The following is a 26,543-nucleotide window of genomic DNA, read 5'->3' as shown; positions in this document are numbered from 1 at the left end:
TTTCTTTCTTTCTTTCTTTCTTTCTTTCTTTCTTTCTTTCTTTCTTTCTTTCTTTCTTTCTTTCTTTCTTTCTTTCTTTCTTTCTTTCTTTCTTTTTTCTTTTCTTCTTCACATATAATGTGTTATTTGTTTCAGAGGTACAGGTCTGTGATTCAACAGTCTTACACAATTCACAGCGCTCACCATAGCACACACCCTCCCCAATGTCCATCACCCAGCCACCCCATCCCTCCCACCCTAGAATGTCTGTTTCCTTGATCAGAAGTTCATTTTACTTACTGAATCATTTGGATTACTGCTTAGGTGGAAAGAACAAATTAAATGGGACTTAATACCTTGGATATCCTGTTTGTGTTTTTTAACTACGCCTTGGTCCAATGCCTAATAATCTCTTCTATATATTAAACTCTGCCAACTCTGTCATTAGAACTTAAAAATAAATCATATGGATTCTTACTTAACTATGTTGTGTAATTTCCAAAAGAAAATATGATTGAATTTTGCCTTTAGAATGATGTCTATCTGTCTGTCTCTCTCTCTCCCTTTTTTTTTTTGTATTAGTGTCAGTAGTTCTTTACTATTCAGGACATGAGATTAAATGTGTAAAGATAATGACAATGCCTCAAACATAGTTCCTATCCTTTAGTTTCTCCCTCAGGGTCCACTTCTATAGTTGGGAGGTGAGATAGCAGCCATCAGCAAGTGGTTTTCCCCATCTATCAAAGCAATACCAATATACAACCCCCCTATTTTTCCAACCATTTTGACAGTGAGTTTAGAGAACAGATGAATGACTGAGAATATGAATGAGGAAAATGTATTGCTGTTATCATTATCACTTAGCACAAGGTAAAGTTCATGTGTACATATAATATATAATAGAAATATGATTATAATTCATTCATTCATTCCCACCTCCCACGCCCTGCCTGTGACAACCAGCAATCTGTTCTCTGTGTCTGTGAATTTAGTTTGATATAGATTAGCATCTTACATGGCAAGTTTTCTTTATTTTTTATGGCTGAATAATATTCCTCTGTGTGTGTGTACCACAATTTCTTTATCCATCATCCATCAATGGCACTTAGCACTTAAGTTGTTTCCATATCTTGGCTATTGTAAATAATGCTGCAGTAAACATGGTAGTGCATAAATCTTTTGGAATTAGTGTTTTTGTTTTCTCCCAATAAATACCCAGGAGAGGGATTGCTGGCTTATATGGTAGTTCTAGTTTTAAATTTTTGAGGAATCTCCATACTGTTTTCCATAGTGGCTGCACCAATTTGCATTTCCAGCAACAGTATATGACGGTTCCCTTTTCTCTACATCCTCACCAACACTTGTTATTTCTTGCCTTTTTGATAATAGCCATTCTAACAGGTATGAGGTGATATTTCATTGTGATTTGATTTGCATTTCTCTGATGATTAATGATGTAGAGAATCTTTTCATGTACCTATTGGCCATCTGTATGTCTTCTTTGGAAAAATGTCTATCGAGATCTTCTGCCCATTTTTTAATCAGATTGTTTTTGCTATTGAGTTGTATGAGCTCTTTATATATTTTGGTTATTAGCCTATTATCAGATATGTCACTTGTAATATTTTCTCCCTTTCAATAGGTTTCAATAGGTTTCCTTTTCCTTTTGTTGATGGTTTCTTTTCCTGTGCAGAAGCATTTTAGTTTGATGTAACCCCACTTACTTATTTTTGCTTTTGTGGCTTTTGCATTAAAAATAAATCATTGCCAAGACCTATGTCAAGGAATGTACTGCCCATGTTTTCTTCTAGGACTTTTATGGTTTTAGGTCTTACATTGAAGTCTTTAATCCATTTTGAGTTAATTATTGTATATGGTGTAAGATAGTGGTCCACTTTCATTCATTTGCACATGGCTGTCCAGTTTCCCCAACACCATTTATTAAAGAGACTGTCCTTTCACCATTGTCACAAATTATGGCTCCTTTGTCACAAATTAATTGACCATAAATGCATGAGTTTATTTCTGTGCTCTCTAGTCTGCTTCATTGATCTATGTGTCTATTTTTGTGCCAATACTATATTGTTTTAATTACTATAGCTTTGTAATATAATTTGATATCGGGGAGTTTGATGCCTCTAACTTTATTTTTTCTGAAGATTATAATTTTTTAGTAATTAAGTACAGAATTAATTATATATAGTATCAAGTATAAGTATGTATTCAATATAAAATATATTATAAATGTAACAGTATAATTATAAATGATCATAAAATTATTGAGGTGAGTATATATACTTTGAGTCCTCTAAGTAAACCAACTTTGCTAAAAGTATAAATGGTTTCAGTCTTCACTGTGTTATGTGGTTATCCTACTTCACTGTAGTAATATTCTTGATGTTAGCTTTCCTTGCTCTGTGTCATCATTTTGTGAAGCACAAATCTCATGGTGCCTTTATCCTGGAAGGACCTACCCTTACATAGGTAGACTCTTTCCTTTTCCATCAGTCTAAACTTATTTCTTCCAGCTCCTGGTATTTACCTTTTTCTTAATTAAGAGAGTCCCTTCATTGACTCTTACATGCAGATGACTCATTCCCGACTTCCTGCTTGAGCTCATCTTCTTATTCCTTTGAGTGACTTCTTCATTCTCAAGCCCTATCCATTTTTCAAGCTACAGCTTTAGTTCCCATCAAAATCCTCCTTAATTTCAACATTACTGAATTCTTATTTTAAATCCCACAGTTTACTTCTTGATTACAGTTTAAGTGTGTATATACGTTAGTTTCATCTTTGCTGATAGATTGTAATTTACTTGAAGCAATTTCTTATATATTTTGTTTATATTTTTATAGCTCCAGTACTATACACATATTCTTATTGCTTAATAAATCTTAAAGGTGATGGTGATTGGCAGCCATTTGTAGAATGTTTACTCTGTCTTAAGAACTGTGCTAAGTACTTGGAATTTATCCATTGAGTTCTAGTGACTCCATAACTACTGTCATTCTGTGTTTGGGTATATACATGTATGTACAGGCTAGGAAACAGAGTCTTAGAAAACTTAATCTCCTTTCCTAAAGCTATGCAGTCTGTAAGTAGCAGTGGCATTACTGGGATTCTTACCATTTCCATCCTAAACTCAAGTGACTGACCTTTACTCTGTTACACTGCAAAATTGTTATTGCTTTCTAATATTGTGACATCTTTAATGTATGTATCACAGGGGCTTCAAAGGGCTTTCTGGGTCTAACTGGAATGGCAAATTTTGTTTTCAATTATTAGAATCTACATTTTAGGTATGTAGCTTATTCTATCCCGTTTAGTCCATAAAGTATATTATACAACTTAATTTGACTATCACAAAAATTAGTCCTATCCCAAGAATATCTGATTTCAACTTTAGTAAAAATGTTTCACTTTAACTTGAAGTTATTTCTTAGAGATCTAATGAAAGTTGAGGAACAACATCAATATTATTTATAATTTTGATTTTCATTTAGGAGGAAGATAGGGAGAAGCACTCTCTTTTTAAGAACAGGAGATTTAGTAAACCATAATTTTGTTGCTTTAAAAAAGTCAAACTTGATTTAGTTTTTTCTCCCTCTCCTTATTTTTAAAGAATAAATAAAAATATTTTCTTTTCTTTGGAACAATTTGTTCATGCTTTAGGAGCCATTTAATTAAATTATTACCTGCTGGAACACCATCTGTTTTTGTCCTAGAAATAAGAAGCATAGCTTTCTTTTACATATGCTTGGTAAATATGTAGAAGGTGCCAAAAAGCAATAAATATCATCAGCAGATGGACTGAGGCACTTCAATCTCTACACAGTCAGTCTTGATTGTTCTGGGCATAGCTAAATGGATTTTTCTGGATAGATTCCTTTCAGAAATGTATTATGTGCAGGAGGGGATTTGGATTAATCTTCTCCTATAGATCTCTTCATATTTCCCCCCTCAAAATAGAGGACCTCATTTTGTTTTTAACTCTGTGTATGCCCGCATTACAGACACCGTTCTGAATGGCATAAGGCATTATAATACCTTTATAATGTGTTTAAGAGACTTGAAGTTTTTAAGTTCTGGGATGGATTTTCTAGGAGCTACCTCTTCATAGGCTGCTTCCTTTCTCCTTCTGCTCTTGTGTCCTCCATTCCCTGGATACCATATTCACATCTGGCACACCAAAGTCTCCTTTTCCATCCTCTCATTCCAGGCTCTCTGTTTTGTTCAGGGAAAAGAGAAATTCAGGCACTTGTAGTGTAAATTCACTTGTGGCTTTACCTTAAGCAATTACATCAGCAGTATTCAGGAATTGGGGTGACTGAGTATGGTATACACGTGAGGGTATTTATTTTATTTAGTATTAACTGAATTTTATTCATTATTAATAATCTTTCATTAATTATATGATATTGATAAATAGTACTTAAAGCACACATTTACGAATTACCTCATTTGGTTTTCACACACACAAATCTAGTTTTACCTGTGAAGAAAAGTGGTTTGCCCTAGGGAGCATAGCTAGTAATTGTGGATTCAGAATTCAAACCTAGCTCTCTTGATTCCTAGTGGTTTATAATTTTAAAACAAGAGCATTTATACTGGGTTTACAGTTTATCAGCTTTCTTTGGTTATAATAGTTAACATTATTCATTACTCAACTCTTAGAAGTATATATGATAGGTATTATATCCTCGTTTAAAAGCTGAATGAACTGAAGTAATTACTGTAAGACACATTGCTGGTCAAATGGCAATTATCTTACCCTAAATTCTATAATCTCTTCAAGATGCCATGCTTCTTTGCAGCCTATCATCTGTTGAAGAGCTACAGGGTTCTGGATACTGTGCTAGTCTGCAAAGATAAAAGGTAACTAGACAAATTAACTAAAATCAAGAATCTGAACCTGAGCAAATGAGGCAGAGGAAGAATGTGTGTAATGTGTGCCTAAAAGAGGCTTGAAACATATATGTGAAGGATAGGAATGGTAGCTTAGGCCCGGGCATAATAAAGGTCTTACGTGTCTTGGAAAGGAGTCCGTGAAATGTCATATTAGTTCAGAATAAAACATCTCATATGATTTTAAGCTGTCAAGTCACCTGGTCAGATTTCTGTTTTGGAAAAACAGCTTCAGTGATTATTCATTCTGGTTACTCATTGCTGACAAACAACCCCCAAATATAGTGGCTTTGAACAACAGCTATTTTGTTATATGTGTTTGATAAAGAATATGGGCAGGTCTCAGATAGCGTATTCTTTTGCCCCACATGCTTGTCACTTGATGAATGTCGGCTGGTGGCTGGTCTGGTCTTATGCGTGTGGCACTTTGGTTTGGATGCCTGGGCTCAGCTTCTCCATATGGTCTGGGGGCCTCTCCACATAGTCTCTCCCAGTCAGGGTAGATGGACTTCTTGGCACTCAGGGCTCCGAGAATTCCTTCACTGTTAAAGTTATTCATGCCTTAATTACAGTTCTCAGAAGACACTTTAGCAAATAAATATCACACTATCATTAATCTGTATATTTAAAAACTGTCACATTTAAGTTAAACAATTGCTCTTAAGATACATGTGTATTTCTGAAAGAGCATGGATATAAACGTGAGGAGATCATGAATATTTAGGAGTTGCAAAATTATGGGTTTAGTCCAACAAACATTTACCTGGTTAACTGATCATTACAAAAATGGTGGGAAATAAAAATATGAATAAGGCCTAATTCTTGGAGTCAGAGTCAGAGAGGAAAAGTCTACTGAAAAGAGATTTTTAGAAATTAAAATCATGAACACTGGTATCCAGTAGCTATGAGCATGGGTGTGAAGTATATTTGGGGAAGCCACAGGCAACTTTAATGAGGTCATGTTGTGGAGACTTATATCTGTGTATGAAGGTGTGAACTTACTCATTTCTTCTCTCTACTTTTTTTTTCTTTCTCCCAAAAGACTACATAGGGATGGAACTTATAGGAAAAGGTCATACTACAAAAATTTTGTTAGGGATTGATTGTGGGAAAATTGAGTGACGTTCTTTTATTTTTTTTTTAAATTTTTAGAAGAATTAAAGATATGCCTTCATTTGATTGCTTTCTGTCACTATAGCAGAGAGACTAAGAACACAAAATCTGGAACCACACTAGCTAGGTTCAGATGCTGTGTGATCTAGAATAAATGGCAACTCTCTCTTCAGTGTCCTTGTCTGTAAAACAGGGATGATAACAATAGGAACTTCATAGTGTTGTTTCTATAATTAAGTAAATTGATATATGTAGAGGGTACATAAATGCTTGCTGTTTTATTTTTAGGAAAAAAAACCTCTTTAACATAATTAAACTAGTCAAGGTCATCTACTGTTTACAACTTTGTTGCAATATATGTTCCTATATTAATTCTGAACTTAATTTTTATTTTCCACATCCTTAAAGATTCTTCTCCTTTTTAGGCAAAAAACCATAATACTTTCATCATTTTGGGCCTTCAAGTTTTAAATTACTCAGGAAATGATTAAAGACCTCAACCCTTTATGGGGTTAAAAAGAGAGAAGGTGGTGGGCAGAAAAAAAGAAAATAATGCCTTTGTTTCTAAGATATATGATTGAAAAAGATTTTGTGGGGGTAATATGTAGGTTATAGTTATGGAGGATGATGGGAATGAAAAATCTCACCAGTCATAATAGCTGAAGGGAGTCTTTGTAGAAATGTTAGGGAGAAAGGTCTTTAGTTTTTCCTATAGAGTGTCAGATTATGGAACTCCCAAGCAGCAGGTTAAGGATAAATTGAGTTTTACTAGTATTTTGAAGGCTAAAGATTAAACATATTTGGAATGCTAGAGGAAAACATAATCTTTGGCTTGGTCATCAGGTAATCATTTCAAGTAAAAAGAATCCATTGATTATTTATAGTTCAGGATGTATCACTCTCAATACAGAGAAAAAAATAAAACAAACTTTGTTTTATTATTTTATTATTTCTCAATGAATGCCTGAGACATTACTAGTGAAATAAGAATGGAGAAGAAAAAATGAAATAATGGGAAAGGAGAGAAAAATATAGAGAAAAAGATAAAGGATGCATTATGGGAAGAAAGAAAATGGGAAGAAAGCTAAAATTCATGTTGGTAAAGTAATAATATTTGACATTTTAAAACTGAAGTGCTAGGTGAATTTTAAAATTTTGCACGCATTATTATAATAAACTACCTTTCAATGGTGTCAATTATATAAAAGTTCTGTTAAATGTTTTACACTTAATGTCTTTGTGAATATTGCATTTTCATGCCTTTTGCCTGACATTTAATTTCATATCAGCATTACTTTTATGTGCCATTGGAGGTCTTCCATTTTTATAATACTCCTGTTCATAAATAAAATATAAATGACATAAGCAGTGCCCAGTACAGTTTTTAGTAAATTGTTTAGTTGCTTTAATTTACCTAAAACAATTGGTAAGCAGATATGTAAATTTGTAATAAAAATTAACTTCTCAAGCTATCACGCAGATGTAATATATTGCTATAGTATTTCTCATCCTGTTTCTTATAATTTAATACATACATGCTTTTTTATCAAAAAAGTTAACAGTTATTAGTATTATCATACTTAAAGAAAGGTCACTTATAGAAAGGACTTGAATTTTATAATTTAAAATAATGTCACCTTTTTTTAGATAAAATTCCGTTTTTGTATCAGTGGGAAGCCTAGAATAAAATACTGTAAAAATATATCCTTGTTTAGCTTCAGATATATATAGTTATGATATGGCATTTTAGACAGTAAGGAAAAATAGCTTGAGATAATTCTTGAAAAGCTTTTCAATCTTGATTCTCTCATCAGTTGTCAACTGAAAGCTTCACAATTCTTGGTTTTCTTCCTATTAATGTATTCCTACTACTTAGTCAAGCATAATTCACTTAAACTAATTTTTAGCCCTAAGATTAAGTGAATTACTATATATAATCTTGTCTTTGACCATACCATGCTATTAAGTATAATGAATTCCTATCATTGTATTATTTTGGGTTAAATCACCAATTTAAGTTTTCTTTAGCTCATGGTCTAATAGTTTGGAAGATGAATACTAAAATTTTTACATCTAGATCTTCCTTGATGATCTTTAGCTAAAGAATAGATTTCCAGAATTTACCCAATAAGATTTGGAATGGTTCATATGATACATATTTTCATAGTAACATAAATATACTGTACCAATGTGTTTTCCTAGGCTGCTTTCTTTCCCACCAGTTAATCACGATAACACAATATATTAACACTTTTTCCTGTTAACATCCTAAGGAAGCGAGTGTGAAAAGAGCCATTACAGAAAATAAAAAACAAAGATTCTGGATACACTAGATTACTACCCTGGGCCTCAAAAAGTCTTTTTGTGTTACGATTTTAGGAAACAGCAATACGAATTTTAGAATAAAGCACTTCCAGTTTATAGAAACCTGTTGATAGTTTTTGAAGAGTAAAGATATTTAAAAAGTAAACCAATAAATTACCTTTGAAAATGTGAAAAATAGAGTGCTTGGCGGGCTCATGTAGATAACAGCTTCATCTGTCTGTTCCTAGGAAATCCAAAAGCCGTAGTCAAAAAACAGCAATTTAAGATCATTCATACTGGCTGAAAGGATAAAAAATTGCGTGTATCTATCAAGCTAAGAGGCTCCTCCTGGCAGACAGCTCTCAAAGAGTCACGCAGTGATTGTATTGACTGTTAACTCTTGACACCCTTGAAGCCCTCTTAGGCCCGTGTAAACCACACGTAGTAGGGAGTAGGACAAGATGGACAGAAGGGTTTTAACGGCTGAAAACAGGTCAGCAGCAGGTTGTTTGTAAACTGTACCTTTCAAGTTCTAAGCACAGTTGTTTTGCTCTTTGTCCCGGAGAAAAGAGAAATTTTCAAAGTGTTGCTAGGAAGAGACCATAAAGTAGAGGTTGTGGTCTTTTCCTCAAAGCAGTGTACTTGGAAGTGATTCTCCCTTGTTCAAAACTACAGTGCCAGGAAACATCGATGCCTGCCGGGGTGCTGTGGGGAGCAGACAACAGAGAACTTTTTGGGCCCTGGGGACCCAGATATCTAAGGGTCAAGGCAGGACCATTCAGATTTCATGAGCATTGAGACTCTTGGTGCTTGTTGTCACACTGGTGACATAACCGGGGATCATTCAGTCAAGATCTCTGAATTCATTAATACGCCAACTTTGGGGACTTCTAGAGAGTCCAAATGTTGTACTGTTTAAAAGAGTAGGTTTGGAAATTTGACAGGTTGGGTGTGACACTCCAGCTACTTGCCCTTGATAGCTGTGAGAACTTGGAGAAAATACAACCCTTAAGCCTCATCTGTACTTCATCTGTAAAATGGTGATAATAATAACATTTAACATATAGGATTATTTGACTAAATGACATAATGTTTGTAAAACCTCAACCTTATAGTAAGTCCTGGCTCGTTTTAAGGGGTCAGTGAATCACCTGTTAGCATTTTACTTTGGATACCATAACACGGGCATGTCGTTACCTCTGTTTATTAAAATCTAAGTGTAAAAGATAAAAAAAGAGACTCACAGATTTCTCTGACTGGATAGGGAAAAGTATCTTCTTAACATAGAAATCTGCAACTACGAAGAGGAATAATTTAGGAAAAAATAAAATTAAAAACAAACTCTTCAGCTAAGATAGACAGCCTTGTGCATTAACAAGTGAGATTAGGTGAAGGATGATGGAACTTGAGAAGACCCTGCAGACAGCCTTCTTCACCCTGACTGTAGTGAAGCTAGAATGATACTAAAACTCAATTATAGTGGCTTTCTTTAGCCAGACTCTCAGAATTTATTCCCCTCCACACTTCTGTAATTTGTAGTTTTGTGTTTTCACTTATCTTGTGTATATGCATTTCTAATGTAAGCCACTTCAAATACTCTGAAGGTGAAAAGGATGTAAATTCTGTAGAAGTAAATAAATATTTCTACAGACTATAGAAATATTTCTATAAATAGAAATGATGACCAGGCAAAAAAAAAAAAAAGAGTCTCAGTAGAAGCAGACAACAAAAAGGACCAGGAAAGGAGTCCGTGGCAGGAACAGAAACTATTTACACATCACTAAGTAGAAAGAGTTTTGTGTTGGTGGTTAAGACTTAACCTCACATGAAAGATATTCTAAATAGTACAAAGTGTTCCAACTACTTGTTCAGAAGACCCAGAGAGTACACTCTGTATCATTTTAGTCAATTTTTAAAAAATATTTTTATTTATTTATTTGAGAGAGAGAGAGAGAGAGCACTTGCAGGGTGGGGAGCAGAGGGAGAGGGAGGAACAGACTCCCTGCTGAGCAGGGAGCCCAACACAGGGCTTGATCCCAGGACCTGGAGATTGATCATGACCTGAGCAGAAGGCAGATGCTTGACTGACTGAGCCACCCAGGTGCCCCTCATTTTAGTCAATTTAAATTAATTCTTCTGCTTGCCAAATTTTGCCTGAACTGAATGATATCATTCTAATATTGAAAAGCCTCATCATAAATACAGGAACTCAGATGGGCCCAACTAACCATTCAGTTAGTGTGTTACACAAATTGCAGGTGCACACAGGTACTGAAAGAATGGCTGGCCCACTTAGGGAACTGGCAGGTGGTCATACATATGCAAGCGATATAAAACAAATTTACACAAACCTGCTAGATTTCATCAAATAATTTTCCTTCAAATGGTTTTGACTGCATTTTGAAATTTATAGCTCATTAATTTGGTATCCTATAAGCATACTTTTTACATGTCATTTAGTGATCAAGGTAACTCAGACCTCAGAGTAAAGTTTTAGTTTTATACTCTCCAGCTTGATTATCTGCTCTGCCTAAATTTAGTGTTCTGTTATCCATTTAAGAGTAGGTTTTGACTCTTTTTATTCCTAAAAATAAAACACAGATAATTCCCCCTTACTTTATATATGTTCTTTATTCAATTAGTGAAGCATGAGCAACAAATAATTATTGTCATTTCTTTTATGCAGTTGACATACAAAATTACAATTAAATAAGGGATTCTTAATGCATTTACAGATGCTATAGCAATTGCCAGGGCCATTTTACAAAGCCAGATAGAAAAAAAAAAACCCTCATTATACTAAAAAATTAAGTCAGCGAACAGAGTCTTCTGAATTACTGTTTTTATCACTTTATTATCTTTGGCCCTGCTCTCAAGTTGAGACCATTAAATCTTTCTTTTTTTTTTTTTTTTTTTTTTTAAAGATTTTATTTATTTATTTGAGACAGAGAGAATGAGAGAGACAGAGAGCACATGAGAGGGGGAAGGGTCAGAGGGAGAAGCAGGCTCCCTGCCGAGCAGGGAGCCCGATGCGGGACTCGATCCCGGGACTCCAGGATCATGACCTGAGCCGAAGGCAGTCGCTTAACCGACTGAGCCACCCAGGCGCCCGAGACCATTAAATCTTTCAACAACAAATATTTATTCCACAAACATGGGCTTTATTTGTAGAAACTAGGTTCATACTGAAAAATTTATGTCAAATGTTTTTAGCCTATAAGGAATGTTCTTAAACTTAAATGTAAAAATTCCTCTAGGCACTCATAGAGTTCACTGGTACAGCATCTAAAGTAATATACTGCACGAAGGTGTATAATGAATGCCTTTTGATGATGCACTGACATTTCTAAGAAATGCCTTTGCCTCAAATCAGTCTGCTCAAATCAGCAAATGATTTGACATTCAAAGCTTCAGGAAACACTATATGAACATTTTTTTTCTCATTGTACAATAAAGATTCAATCATAGAACTGTCATAGGAAATTGAGATTCCGCCTTATGTTTTAAAGTTAATCTGCCAGAGTCATGTATTTATTTTGCTTATAAAATCACTTTTACAAGTAGGAAATCTTTTGTATGTGTTTCTCATTCTAATAAGATCTACCCAATCTCTCCTACTGTTTGAGTTAAAAACACTTTTGGTATCATCATAGTCAATACATGAAGTCAATCACCTAGGACAAACAAGGTTTTCTACAACAAATGTATATAACTCATGTTTATGACTAATTATCACTAATTTTTGAAACTCTTAAACTGAACTCTTTAGCATTAGAGAACTTTTTATAAATAGACTAAAAGAAATTTTGTAATAACAAGATATAGAAGTGGTGGTTGTAAGTGAAATATAATAATAACTTTTATATAAATATTAGCCACATTTCTTTCTTCTCTGAGCCATAGCTAATGATTAGAAGATGCCTCCCATTCTCAAAAATGCTTGAGTCCATTGCTCAGTTTCTTATTATCTCTAGGCTCTTGTTACTGAAACTTACAGCCTCTGAAAATAATTTAATTTAACTAAGTCTGTACTTTAAAGTTGTAAGCTCCAAATACTTGTATTCTCTTAAACTATAGAATTTCTAGAGTAATCCTTTATTAGTGGATCACTTACTTTGTGTTAGATCTTGTTCAAGCACCTTCAATAATTTATCTCATTTATTCATAGTAACGCTAAAATTATATGGGTCTGTAAGATATCGTGCAGAGGGGGAGGTTACATCATATTCAACGTGGACACTCACATACATGTATGCTGCCCAGTCCTCTCTCCTCTAATACCAGGAATGTCTCTTCTAACCCATATAGCCTATGCTACACTCAATGGCTGTTTTAGGCTCACTGTCTCAATCTAATGACAACATTATGAAGTTTATATTATTATTATGCCCATTTCATAGATGAAGACCATGGGTTACACAGAAGTTAAGCCTTTTGCCCAGTCACCCTTTCCTAGATTTTTAATCTGAATCTCTGGCCCATGTGCTCCTTCCTTGTATATAGCAGTATACAGCACCCTGGTAGTTCTGGACTTTTCAAAGGGTCCATGCCCCCTGCATTCTCATTCCTCTGCATGTTTGTAAATTTTCCGCTACCTGATTGTCATCCTTTCATGCCCCTGGTCAGCCCTAGTTAACGCTTCCTCTCTTGCCAGAAGTATCTCAGAGATCACTTTCTTGGGGAACCTTTTCCCATAGTCTGTGCTACACCCAGTCACCCCTGAGTCTCCCTGGCACTCTGCATTTTTTATTCAACACATAGGTTTGTTCATGCATTTATCTCTGATTGAATTTTTCCTTACTTGAGGAATAAGGACCCATTTATCTTTGTTTTCACTGCCTATCCCAGGATCTGGCATGCATTACTTCTCGTTATTGAGTCAGTTTGGGGTAAGAATGAATCCTAGATTATAGGGTAGCAGAAGAGAAATCTAGTCAGAATTATTTTTATTTTTTAAGATTAATATTTAATTATATTTGAATTATTTGAAAAGTTCAGAACATTTTAATTAACATGGACCTCTGCCAGCTCAGATTAGAGTTGTATATATCTATGATTCTGTGCATGATGCCACTCCCTTTCATGAAATCCCTGTTTGTATCTTTTTATTAGAGTTTACTTGTTAACCACTGGCCCTAAGGCAGTTAGCTAGTCAGTTGTCTGTTGAGCTCTGTTCTTTACCCACCACAGTGGGGCGCATAGAAAAATCATAAAACATAGTGAGGGACCTTAGAATCCAGCTGGGATAACAAATCTAATACACAGAAAATTTAAGTATAAATACTCCTAATCTGCAACCATAATACACCAGTGGGTTACTGAATTCAGACTGAAGACTACTTGTAGTTAATTAGCCCAGTTAGCCTAATACCACTCTGCAGGATATAACAAACTGTCATCCAAAACTGTGTAGGGGAGAAAATCTCCATCTGCCACTCCTATAGCAAGGTTATGAAATCAAACTCTCCTGGCTGGCAAAAGGCTTCCCTTTTTGGAAAGGTGCCATCCCAGACTTTTACTTAAAGTTCAGTGATCCAGGCCAATTCATGTCACTAATTCCATGGAACATTTGGTCTTCTGCAGTATGCTTAAAGTTTCCAATCCTTTTGATAACTCGTGACTATGTAACATACCATATTTTGCTTCTTGTGTTTCAATAGTATTACTACTCCATTAAGTTTTTATTTCTAGTCTATCCAGAACCTTTTTTTTTAAAGATTTTATTTATTTATTTATTTGAGTGAGAGAGAATGAGAGATAGCACGAGAGGGAAGAGGGTCAGAGGGAGAAGCAGACTCCCTGCTGAGCAGGGAGCCCGATGTGGGACTCGATCCCAGGACTCCAGGATCATGACCTGAGCCGAAGGCAGTCACTTAACCAACTGAGCCACCCAGGTGCCCCTATCCAGAACCTTTTTTAAAAAATAGCTGTGATAATGTAAATCATGCCAGGGTCTTTTTTTTTTTTTTTTTCCCTCCTTAAGTTACTAAACCACAGCTTTATTGCTTCTGCCCTTAGTTTTTCTTAGAAGTGATTTTGACAATGTGTAAGCTTAAATTTTGCCTTCATTATAATATATTATCCTCAATACACTTGTACATTTGTGACTTTTTTATTCTCCTGAGCTTCAAAGGAATAATTGTGTGTGTGTCTATTTTATGTTGTCTTATAGTTTCTCCAAGTAACTTCTACTTTTATTTTACTTTTATTTTTTTTGTCTTCTCTTCCTATAACAAACATCAACAGCAAAACAGAAGATTAAATAATTAACAAATATGTGATTTTTCTGTAGGGACAATATATTTCCCCTGAATACAATCACTAAAATTTTATGGGCATCTAAAATGGATTGCTGCTTTCTTTTGTTTTCACCATGGAGATTTTCATTATTATTTGTTTTGTCAACCTTAAAAGTAAACAGCCAATTATTCTACCAGCAAATGGTTTTTTTTCTGGAATAGCAGAGGAATTGCAGGACCTGCAAACTATGGCAAACCATAGGCAAGTCTGGAGATCAATGGAGAGGACTGTCACTTTACTGAGAAAAGAAGAAAGATGGGAGGGCTGCTTTGAATGAAGGAAAGTGAGAGTTCAGGGTGGTGATGGCTTCTCACTGGCTGAGTTGTTGTATTTTCCTATTTGCCGAGCTTGTTGCCTAACAGGGAGAACATTTTCCTTTCTCCTGCTGGGGTAGTAAAGTAAGCTTCTTCTAGTTGGGAATGCAAGGTATGTCTCTTCCTGTTGGGATCTGTCATTGGTTGAGGGCAGGGTGTGAGAGCTCCCCCTTTTGGTCTCCCCACTCCAACTTAAATGAGGTTTCCTTTATTCAATTTTACAGCTTATTTTAAGAAAATATGCTTCCCTTATTTTCACAGGTAAAAAGATGGCCTATCAGAAAGTCAATGCAGATCAAAGAGCACCAGGACACTCACAGTACTTAGACAATGATGACCTTCAAGCCACTGCCCTTGACTTAGAGTGGGACATGGAAAAGGAACTGGAGGAGCCTGGTTTTGACCAGTTCCAACTAGATAGTGCTGAGAATCAGAACCTGGAGAATCCAGAGACTGCAGATCTCAATCTTGATTCCATTCAACCAGCAACTTCACCCAAAGGAAGGTTTCAGAGACTTCAAGAAGAGTCTGACTATGTTACCCGTTACACAAGATCTGTGCCAAAGAGCAACCCCTGCAACTTTTGCCGCCTTTTAAAAATACTTTGCACAGCCATCATTTTATTTATTTTTGGGATTTTGATAGGCTATTATGCACTTAAAAAGTGTCCTTCAAATGCTACATCTTCAGCAATGCTTGATCTTCAGTTATACCAAGAGATTCTCCAGACAATCCAAGCAGAAGATATTAAGAAGTCTTTCAGGTAGGTGGAGAAGAAATGGATGTTGGTGGGATGCATCTCCTGGGAAAGATGTCTCACAGGGAGTATTGAGTTGGTGATTTTGCCATGGTTTAAGGTTAGTCCAGCAAGCTGAGCAACAAAACTTACCAACATAGCCTTCACAGAGAGGGTGCACATTTCAGATTTATGATACTGTAATATGAATTTATGATGCTGTTTTATTAATTGATAATAAGAACCATAACTACTGTGGAGACTAAAAGATTCCAGGTACTGCATATTCTCGCTCTTGGGAAGCCCAGGTAGGCCGAATTGAGATGCAAAGACAGCTGGATATATGTGTCATAAAAACTAGGGCATTGGCCATATGATTGAAAATTTTAATGACAGCAGAATGAAATAAAACTCTTTTATGGGCTGAAGTAACTGTCTCTTATGGTTAGAAGCACTGATAGTATTTGGTTTCCTGCATCCTTGGGCTTCTCAGTGAGCACATTTTTATTGAAAAACATTGGGTTCCATATATCAGGCAGTTCTAAAAGTTCATTTGTCTCTCTAGGGTAAGTTTGCACATGACCTCTTTAGCCAGAATGTGTTGATTTTTAAGTTGAATGATAAGAAAATATTCTTTAACTGGCATTAATTCTGAGTTCTTGGGAGAAGTTTCACTATTGCTATATAGAGGGTTTGCTAGTTTACATTTTTAATGAAATGAAGAATTGGAATAGTAGCTTTCCCATGTATTTTCCATATGTGCCAAGAAAGGACAGTCCTAAGTGAATCATATATGTTGTTCATGGGTAGATGAGAGAGAGGGATACTACTTCCCCAGGATATTCTTCCTGGATTACACTGGCTCATTACTGCCAAGCTGTTGGCATATGTGCATTTTTAGGGATCTTCTAGTGAGCATACCCACTGAAAATGTGTCATTGAATATGTGCTGAAATGTCATGTGTATTGTTGTTGTTGAGTTATTATTCTCTTCCTAAAGATCACGTCTGAATGACTAATGGCAATTTGTTTCCTACACCTTTCTGTGTCTGCTATTCACTGTTGAATAAGCATGTAATATGCAGATAGTAAGACTTCCCATGATATTTCTCTATGTAAAATTGTTTATGTAGTATTATAGCATTATAGTATGGTATTAATTGTTTAATAGAATTAATATGCCATTATCTTAACAATGAGTGGTTGTAGCAGTCAGGATCTAACAGACAACAGAAAACTCTCTGAATATTTAAAGCAGAGGGCACTGAAAGGAGAGAAATTACTCCATCAAAGGTAAAATCTAAGAGGGCAGTTGGGACAGTGAAGCAACCCAAAGAAAAGAAGCCATTACTAAGCCTAGGCTGGAGAGACAAAGGGGGCTGGGGTAACTTGGTGGAAGCTGGAACTTTCTATATACACAAGTGCAGGGGGGTGGAGATGTAGCCTCAGCTACTGAAGGCAGAGAGAAAGTAAGAAGTACCACAGCTTCTCCTTTTCTCCTCTTCTGCAGTATCCTACTGGTTATCCCACTGGCTGACCCCAGCAGGGGTACTGCTGACTCAGAGCCTGGGAAACTCTTTCTGAAGGGTTCAGCTCCCTGGAGGAGGGGGAGGGGTCTATATGCCTTTTGTGCACTAACTAGCCTATGTATTTATTTTCTTTCTCTGGCTTTCTTTGCCTTATTTTTTCCCCCAGCATTGTAGACAACTTTAAAAATGGATTTATGTCCTTTTTGCAAACAGGCAGCTGGTTCTAAAATTTTAAATGTATAATTAAATAAAAATATTCATTATTTTCCTCAGAATAGGAGTTGCATGACAGTAAGGAGTATATTCTCCTTTTAAACTTGAAAATCAACAAAATGTATATTTCAAAGCTAGCTACAAAAATATAACCACTAGCAATTATATTGCCAGGCAGTGTTCAGTGGTTGTCAATATTCACAACTCTACTCCATCAAATAGCCACATATTTTTCTTGAGATAAGAGATTTTTCTTTAATCAATATTTTGGTACAAATATGTTTACAGTTACTTTCTCCAAATAATATCTCCTCATCCAAAACAACCTTTTCCCTAATAGTCATGCTAATGACATGCTTTATTATGAGTTCCTGCATTTACTAAGTCATCTTAGCATTAGCTCTGTATGTCACAGGTTCTTTCCTACTGCTACTTTTCGTCAATTTGTATCAGTTGCTCTCTCTCTTCTCTATTGGTTTTCCATCTCTGCCCACGCTCTAAGACCATGTCAATTCTTTCCAAATATCCAAAAATGGTACAATATAAAAAATATTCTTATAATAGATTAGATTGCAGATTCCATGAGGGAATGGACCAAATTTGCTCAGCCCTGCAATAGATTCCTGTTGTGTAGCAGACATTGAATAAGTATTTTTCTAAGGGAAGAAGTGAATGCCTGAATAAGTGAGAAACAGATCTGTATTTAATTTTTTTTTTTTTTTTTTTTGCGAGAGAGAGAATGAGAGAGAGCACGAGAGGGAGGAGGGTCAGAGGGAGAAGCAGACTCCCCGCTGAGCGGGGAGCCCGATGCGGGACTCGATCCCGGGACTCCAGGATCATGACCTGAGCTGAAGGCAGTCGCTTAACCAACTGAGCCACCCAGGCGCCCACAGATCTGTATTTAATTGATCAATTATATTATGTATTTTGAAAATCACTTGACTTACCATTTATATTTTTCATGTTATCATTATATTCAAAACATTATAATACCTACTTATATTATAAAATATATTTATGTTACATAATTATAGTTACTCAGAGGATATGCTGTTTTCTGATTTAAAAAAAAATGACAACTCATGTCAAAACCAGATACTGTAAAAATGTTAAAGTACACTGTTGATGTCTCAGTTAAAGCTAAAGCTTGAAGACAATTGATACTGTGTTTCTCATTGGGACCAGCATGCAGAACTTGGGGGTGGGGAGGGTGGCATAATTCTCTGAGATGATCACCCAGTTTTAACCTATGAAAGGTTGGGAATGCTAAGAAATAGAGAAGTGGATAAAGAGGATTTTTTTTTTTTGAGAGAGAGCTGCTAGTGGTGTTCAGTCCCAATTTCTTCTCAAGGAGGAAGCTTCAAGCCCAGTGAAAAAAGGGTTTAATAGAACTACTTGGAAGAACTTGACAGCTGCCTCATACAGAGTGCGTGATTCCTACCTCAGACATCTAAGTGAAAAGATAGAGACTGGTTAAAGTTGCTGATAAAAGTAGAAAGGAGAGGTTTTGGGTGGCCTATGGCAAAGTTTGCTTCTATGGACTCTGTCCAGGCAGACGGATAAACAGACAGACAGAGAGTATGAATATGAATGAATGGGAGGGAGAGAATCACTAGGATTGCGCCCCTCCCCCCCCCCCCCCCCCCCCCCCCCCGCCATTCATATGTTGTGATCCTGATGGTCAACATGATGGTATTAGGAGATGGGGCCTCTGGGAGGTGTTTAGGTCATGAAGGTGTGTCTCTCATAAATAAGACTAGTGGTCTTATAAAAGGAGGCTCCACAGAGCTCCCTAGTTCTTCTGTCATGTGAGAACACAGGGAGGAGGCATTCTTTATGAACCAGGAAGAGGGATCTCACCAGCCATTGAATCTGCAGTGCTATGATTTTAGACTTCCCAGCCTCTAGAGCTACCAGAAATGTTTATAAGCCAACCAGTCTGTGGTATTTTGTCACGAAGCCCAAACGGACTGGGGGTCAGAGAGAGAAGAGATGTGGAAGGGAGGTGTCTTACAGATCTTTTCCAGTAAAGCTTCCCAGATGGCTAAAAAGAACTTATCAGATAGAGCTAGAAGTATGGGGCTGTGGAAGGAGTAAGTATTGGAGCTGGAGGAGAATGTATTACCCATATCACAGGAAGGTTAGAAGTCCCAGGTGTGGGATGAATGGATCTCCAAAGAACCCACAAGGCAGACACAATAGGAAAATTTAGTTGACAACTCCAGCTAGATTCAGAAGGTACCATGCCAGTTCATGAGAGTATCTGTCAAGTGAGAACCTTTTGCTCCTGCTTTACCTATTCTCACTTGCTCCATTTCAGCCGCGAAGTTAGAGACACGCAAAGCAAAGAAGCTGACTGCCCTCCCTTCTTTGACTTTAGGGCTTCCAATTTAAAGATGGTCAAGAGTGGGAAAAAGTTCAAAGTTCTGACTATTAAATGACACTGAACATTTTAATTGCTCACTAGAGGAAGTCAAGTCACGTAACAGTCACCAGGATTAATGGAGTTTTGTTTTTGTTTTGTTTGTTTTAATCTAGGAATAGGAAAAAAACTAGTCCCAATGAATAAATGTAAATGGAAGAGAAGAAAAGTACTTTATGATTCCATTCCCTGAGTTAAAAGTTGTCTAATATAGAGGTTACACATGGGCTATTTTTATGTTTAGTATTGTAGAAAAGTACATATTTGAATGATTCATAGGGAATCACTGATAGACATATTGACTGTATATCCTAATTTAAGAACCTAATTGTCCCATAATAAAGCCCACATAATACATCAGCTTAAGCCAAGTACTTGGTATGTTGACCAAATAAAAGAAAACCAATCAGAAGTTTAGTTACACTTGATCCCATTTGTAGACATGGTCAAGATTAGCATAGGAATATGAAGACCATGTTAGTGCATGTGTAAATGTATATGTGTGTGTATTAATCTTCTAATATGATTCTCTCAGTCACTTCTATGTGTAACTTTTGCTATTTGAAAAAATGCCTTCACTTTTTTACATTATTGGTTTATTCCACATATCTTCTGTGTAAGCCAACAGGGTATATTCAGATACATAGCAGATATATTCTGATGGGCCAGAATCAAAATAGGCCATTAAAAGTTGTTTTATTGTATGCTTTTGGTGCGTTGGAACAGTAACCACTTAGACAATGCAAGTTTATTGTAAGCATCAAAAGAGAAGGGTGGGCCCATACAATAATCTATGAATAGGAATTACTCACTTGATCAGGCCTTATTCATATAGAATCTGGACCCAGTTAGCTCCAGGGACCTCAATAGCCATACTCCTCTGATTTTCACTGAAGTGTTGAAACACCAAAGTGACTTAACTCCCTTTCCATCTGTACTACTTTTTGTCTGCCTTATTTTTTTTTTCTTCTCCCAATACCAACTGCTATATCCCCCAGTATATGATTCTACCATTCCTATTCCCCAGAATGAAATATTATTTTGAGGGCCAGAGACATTTGTGACTCTGTGTCAAGTGTTTATCCCTGGTCTAATCAGCTTTGGCCAGTTGGGATGCTAGTCACCTTGTATAAAACATGTTAACCTAGAGCTGTTGAGAGAACTCTTTAGCTTAGAAGAAGCTTCAGTGTGACAGGTATAATGTTGTATGTATATTATATAATGAAGTCACTGAGCCTTTATCACATATTTATCACATATATTGTTGAGGGAATGACCTGTGTGTGTGTGTGTCTGTGTGTGTGTTAAAGATCATAAGCACATTGCTGAATAAAATATGTTAAAAACTTCAAACTTTAGTTACCAAATATAATACTCTAATAATAAGATATTTGAAATGGATGAACTCATGAGGTTTAGTGTATTTTTGAATGCAGGAATGTGTTGACTTTTGACAGCTATAGATACTGTGAAATGGTGAGAAAGAAAACATGTGCTGTATTTTAATTACGGCTAACATGGCATTTTTTGTTCTTTTTTAAATGGAAAGAACATTGTTGTTTTTCTTTTCTTTCTTTTTTTTTTTAAAGATTTTATTTATTTATCTGACAGAGAATGGGAGACAGAAAGCATGAGAGGAGGAGGGTCAGAGGGAGAAGCAGACTCCCTGCCAAGCAGGGAGCCCGATGCGGGACTCGATCCCGGGACTCCAGGATCATGACCTGAGCCGAAGGCAGTCGCTTAACCAACTGAGCCACCCAGGCGCCTGAACATTGTTGTTTTTCTTGCTTACAAGTAAAATATATAGAGAAAATTAGAATTAATAAAGTAAAAACCACCCATACTCCTATCATCCTCTTTCATCATTTTCTTTCTTTCTTTTCCAATCAATAACCAAAATTGTATTATAACACATCTGTTCCTTTGTTATCTGCTTTAGAATGTTTTTTTGCCTACAATATATTTAGAATCATTTTTCAAGCCAATGCGTATAGATTTAAATCATTATATGAAAATACTGCTGGTATTCCATTATATAGATGTCATGAATTTATTGAACCTGTTTCTTATAAATGGACATTTAGGTTGTCTCTACAAACATTCTTGTACATACGTCTTTGCTACTTTAATTATTCTTTTCTGATAGATTCCTGGAAACAAATCACGGATTCAGGGAGTTTAAATTTGTTTAGTTATTTGCTTTGTCTTGCCAAATTGCTTTTCAGAGCTGCCAACCTTCCAGTCCTTTATTTGTTTTGATAGGCCAAAAATAATGTTGACAAACTTTTTATATCTTAATTGACCATTTGAATTTCTTTTTACATCTATGAATTACTTTTTAAAGAATTTCCCCATGGTTTTTATAGGTTCTTTCCATGGTCTTTACAAGTTGAGAAACTTAAAATATTATAATAGTAAAATAGTCTATTGCTTTATGTATGGTACCCCATCTTTCTGGATTTTATTTAGTAGACACATTTATTAACAAAATAAAATGAACAATAAGCTATCTGGGGCTTATCTATTTTTAAATGTCTGCATTATCTGGACAGGGGCAATATTTTTCATCACTGTCTGGCTTGGTACAAGCAATTAAGCGTGAGTTAAGTTATGCTGTGAAATGTTCTTTACAAACATAAGGAAAACACCATATTTTTTTTAGTTGGTAATGAACTCTTCAAATATAGGTAGGAAATATAAATTTTCTTCAGCTGTATCTTGATGAACAAGATCTAATCTGAAAACCTAGGTAGCATTCAGTATTGTTTCATATACTTTATATTTTAGTAATTACTTGTTGATATACTAAATTGAAATGGATTCTCAAATCTGTTTTTCTCTTTTTCTGAAATATACTTTTAAAAATCATCTACTGCTTTGCTGCTTCACCTCCTCCTCTTTCCCCTTCTTTTTCTTCTTTCTCCTCTTCCTCCTCCTTCAGGGCCTTTTGTCAACAATAGTATATTTAGTTAGTAATACATGTAACTTGAGTGGTACCTTTCATAGTACCAATTAAACTTTGCCATCGACACTATTTGGTTATGTTACCTGGCTTTACTGACATTGAACTAAAGGACTGGTGAATTTGCTGCACACATACTGCCACTTTCTGTGTTATGCCCCTTCTGTGTCTACGATAGTCATAACCCTCTTTTTCATTGTGCCCAGACCTTACCTCAGAGTCCTCAACCCAACACTCTTGGCAGCCTCTGTTAATTGATCAGAGGATTTGCCATTCTTGTTCTATGTTATCCCTATACTGGATCACATCACAAGAATTAGCTCATTTAAATTGATACTTTAGTTTTTAAATTGTATGAATGAATTTCTCCTGCAAGGGGAAAGTTCATACTTTTATCAGGCCAGCTAACTGCAGCAAGAACCCTAGACTCATAGCTACCCTATACTTCCGAGGAGTCTAAAATCTTAGAACCCTACTTGTTAGCAGGGTCACCTGATCACCTGAAAGGAGAAAATCTCTGTTCAAGCTAGCTAGAGATAAAATCTATAATTCTGTCTTCCACCTAAATCATTGTTCACCTGCCTTCACTTACCATCCCTTGATCTAAGATAGTAAACAGTAGTACTGGTTCTCTGTCCCATTCTTTTAACCCAGACACTAGATTTGTTTACCTGTTATAATATTATTGTCTTTCCTGTGCTCACAGTGTGTCTTCATTTTGTCATCCTTCCCTTTCCGTATCTGTCACCCATGATTTCTTCCTTCTGTTTAAGAGCACTATAGTCCCTATGATTGATCTGGTTTCCTGTTTAACAAAGCTGACAACTACACATTCTCTTCAGTCTTAAATGAGGGAGGCAAGGTAGTCCTCACCTAAAGAAAAGCTGGCTGTGGAGTTCATGGAAGCCCACGGACTGTTTATGGTTTTCAGAGCTTTAGAAAGACTCCTTTAAATCCATGATTTTTCTTTCTTCTGATGCTACAGGACTCTCTCTTTTGCTGGTATGCTTTTGTACAAAGGCAAGGCTTGATGATGGTGATGCTCAGCAACTGTTTTCCTGTAGTCTCCAGATGCACTTTCCAGCCATCTGTCTGTCCTCCTCTGTCGTGTATTATTTTTTTGGTCTCTGTGTTCCCTACCCTTCGTATTTTTTTTGTTCCTCATCAATTTCAGTGTTCAAGAGAATGAAAACAGGAAGGTTGGGAGAAATGAAGAAGGCGATACAGCGACTGGCACTTTAATTAGCAAAAAACATGTAAATGTATAACAAAAGTGCACATAATTCAATTTATGCAAATGATAACAGAATGAATTTAACAGTAGTAGAGTGACAGTTCCTAAAGGAAGCAATTAGCTATTCTATCATTGATCTCTCTAGATAACAAATGTACATTGTCTTAAATTTAATCACAAAAAGAATACATAGTATAAGATTTGCTTAATTATGCATAGTATTTTATTGCTCTGGACTTTAGATAAAAGAACTGCTTCACTCAGAGTTTCTCAGTGTTATGCTGAATGACATTAATTCTTTTAACTGACTGGATGGACAGACCAATGAAAGCTATGCTCTTCACACTCTTTAGGCATCTGACCAGAGCAAGACCAGCATGTCCCATAGGATGAATCAGGATTATTGACAGGGGCTTTTGTCTGCAGTGACCTTATCAATCCTGACCTGTTCAAATACTAGGCATCCTTTGAGGTCTGGCTCATGTTCTTTTCGATCTCCCTACCAGTTGAATTCTCTCTCTCTCCTTGTAACTTGCAGAGTTTCTTTTTCTTTTTCTTTTTGTTGGCATGAATCACTTTCTGCTCCCTGCACAGAGTCTGGCACAGTACTTGAGTCCCGGCATGCAAATACTCAGTAAATCTTTACTGTGGGAGAGAATGAACCTGGAATATCTAGACCTTCTTGATAAAGCCTTCACTTGGATGTGGTTTCTTTTCTTTTCTTTTTCTTTCTTTCTTTTTTTTTTCTTTTTTTTAGAAAAAGTATGTATGTTTCTGGTTATTGATCTATATTATTGGAATTTGAAATTAGAATCGTATATGTGACTTTAGATATATAATGTAATGTGTATATATATTATGTATATATAATATATTATGGCATACACACACACACACAAATGACTTTGGTTTCTGAGTATATTTTATCTACATTGTCATAGTCTGTGCTATTTTTTTTTTTATTTTGATGGTAGAGGATTTGCTTTTCCCTTATGTAAACATATGCTGAATATCTTCTATATTCCAGGCACTCTGCCAGTCACTCTACCTTTTTAAATAATATTCTGTTTAATGTGGTGAACATTCTTTTGCTAGCAAGAAGTGAAAGTAAAAATTTCACAAAAAGGTAATTTCTGCGATCGCAGGTTTTATGGAGGAACAAAGTAGATCCCATCACAGGTCTTTTTATGCTCTGCCAGCAAGGGGTTGTCTTAGTCTAGGGCCAGTTCTGCTGGAAGGTTTGCTTTCTTCCTGCTTTCCTGCTGTCTTGCCCTCTCCGTCCTGCCTCCCTCCCCACCCCTTGCCCACTTTCCCTTCCAGGCACACATAAATTTTTTTTATTCTCAAAGTTACATACTAAGATTAGGTTACTCAACTTCCTAGTAAACACCTGTTCTTTTCTTAATCTTCTTTACTGAATCTGATATAAAACATCAAGACTGTGTTAAATTGTTAAGGATCAAGATGCAGATACTTTAGTTTTTCAAATTTGACTTTTGTTGCATTCTTAGTGGGAGGAATGTATTTTACATAATGAAAGGACTCTTTTGCAGTGACTATGTTCTATGGTCAATGAAATATTTCCACTAAATATATCAAGGTCATTTGTGCTTACTGGCTACCTATCCTGAAAATGGCTTAACCTTAAGACTTGTCACAGCTTTCTTAAATCTTCCCTGCATTGACTATAATATGCTTTTTTATCCGTTCACTTCTTGATCTTATTCATTTCAAAAAAGAAACAGGATCAGTCAGATGTAGTACAAGGCAAAAACAAGCGTTTTTCTTTGAGGATAAAGTATGTCAGTTTCCTGTGGATTCACTTGACTTCCTGACACTCTAGCGATAGAAAAGTTGGTAATGATCACATTCGGTAGAGTGAAGTATAAGTTAAACACAGAAAGGTTGGGAACTGATTACATACTTCTCTCTTTCATGTTCCTTTTTAATGTCAATGAAATCAAGATTCAAATGGCAGACATGGCCCTTTGAGATATGCCATTTGAAAATCTCAATCCATGCTTTAGAAATTAAGCAAAATGCTCGAAAATTGTGGATAAAAGTATCAATCCTATAATCTCATCAGGGTGGTTACAGGGGAAATTTAAATGAAAATATATTGGGAAATAGATGATTTATGCGTATTTACCAAATCAAAATAAGTACTTTATTACAGTCACTTAAAAATTTTTCAAATAGGTGTTTCCAGCTGATAGGAGAGAAAGTAAAGTTGTCTAGTAATTCAAGTACCTAAAAAGGGGTGATGAAAACTTCTTCCTCATTGCCTCTATCCTGGGAAACTATCACAGAATGGATAGATAAGTTTATTTTCCAAATTTTAGATGCTTATAACTACAGTGTAATTGTTAATTTTATGTGTCAACTTGGCTAGGCCACAGTGCATAGATGTTTGGTCAAATTATTCTAGATATTTCTGCAGAAGGTATTTTTTAATAAAGATTTTATTTATTTATTTGTCAGAGAGAGAGAAAGAGCACAAGCAGGGTGGGGCTGCAGGCAGAGGGAGAAGCA

At 35.8% G+C, this 26,543-nt stretch overlaps 1 protein-coding gene across 1 annotated transcript in view; it reads left to right on the top strand.

The window, feature by feature from the left end:
* NAALADL2 (N-acetylated alpha-linked acidic dipeptidase like 2) overlaps positions 1 to 26,543 on the top strand; it is a 911,251-nt gene that overhangs the window by 202,514 nt on the left and 682,194 nt on the right. Inside the window, exon 2 of the mRNA XM_021702572.1 lies at positions 15,177 to 15,678. Within this exon, the coding sequence (XP_021558247.1) occupies positions 15,177 to 15,678 (502 nt within the window). The remainder of the gene's footprint in view (positions 1 to 15,176; positions 15,679 to 26,543) is intronic.

The sequence above is a fragment of the Neomonachus schauinslandi genome, chromosome 1 (assembly GCF_002201575.2).
Source record: "Neomonachus schauinslandi chromosome 1, ASM220157v2, whole genome shotgun sequence".
Lineage (NCBI taxonomy): Eukaryota > Metazoa > Chordata > Mammalia > Carnivora > Phocidae > Neomonachus > Neomonachus schauinslandi.
This window is presented reverse-complemented; position numbering and strand designations above follow the sequence as displayed.